General features: G+C 51.6%; 1 protein-coding gene across 1 annotated transcript; it reads left to right on the top strand.

The window, feature by feature from the left end:
• Window positions 1–49: 49 nt before the first annotated feature.
• On the top strand, window positions 50–511 carry T265_16241 (hypothetical protein; the record flags this gene model as incomplete). Its single annotated transcript, XM_009179811.1, has 1 exon — window positions 50–511. A coding segment is annotated over one exon (462 nt), but the record flags the coding sequence as incomplete, so codon positions are not given.
• Window positions 512–577: the final 66 nt, after the last annotated feature.

Here is a 577-nt window from a genome sequence, read left to right as displayed (position 1 = left end):
TCTACCCCCCCCCCCAACTCTGCCCTTCTTACATTTTCCTTATTCCAGAAGCAGCGGATGCTCCCTATCCTGTTCCGGTACGAGTGGAAATCTAAGTGGTAGTGCCGTTGCCTCTGGTGTTCCCAGTTGCGCGAGTATCTTGTCTGACCAGATCACCGGCGAAAGCAGACCACAGAGTGCAACCGATTTGTCCGCCTCCCATCCTGTGGTGTTGATGGTCCATGGTAAAAAAGTAACCGTGCCCCCTCCCATCCCGGGTCACGCAAAGTTTACCTCCTATTTGTTGGATGGCGAAGGCACGTTGAGACAAGCTTCTGGTGGTGCAGCACCATCCGGGTCAACAACTCACCTGCTCCCGGATTCGCTTCCCCTGGATCAAGGGTTTTCCAGCATGCGACTATCCAAGAGTGATGGGCATCTTGCAATGACGAATGCTGAACCATCCAGTGACGTCGAACTGGTGTCCCACAGCCACGAGGATGAATCGAAATTGAATAGTCCCCAACCTACCAAGGTATTTGATCTGATGACCGCGTTGCGCGTTATGTTCAAGAGAAATATAGTTATCTTTGTAATG

Source organism: Opisthorchis viverrini (genome assembly GCF_000715545.1).
Source record: "Opisthorchis viverrini unplaced genomic scaffold opera_v5_8804, whole genome shotgun sequence".
NCBI lineage: Eukaryota > Metazoa > Platyhelminthes > Trematoda > Opisthorchiida > Opisthorchiidae > Opisthorchis > Opisthorchis viverrini.
The sequence above is the reverse complement of the archived record's forward strand: the minus strand, read 5'-3'. Positions and strand labels throughout refer to the sequence as shown.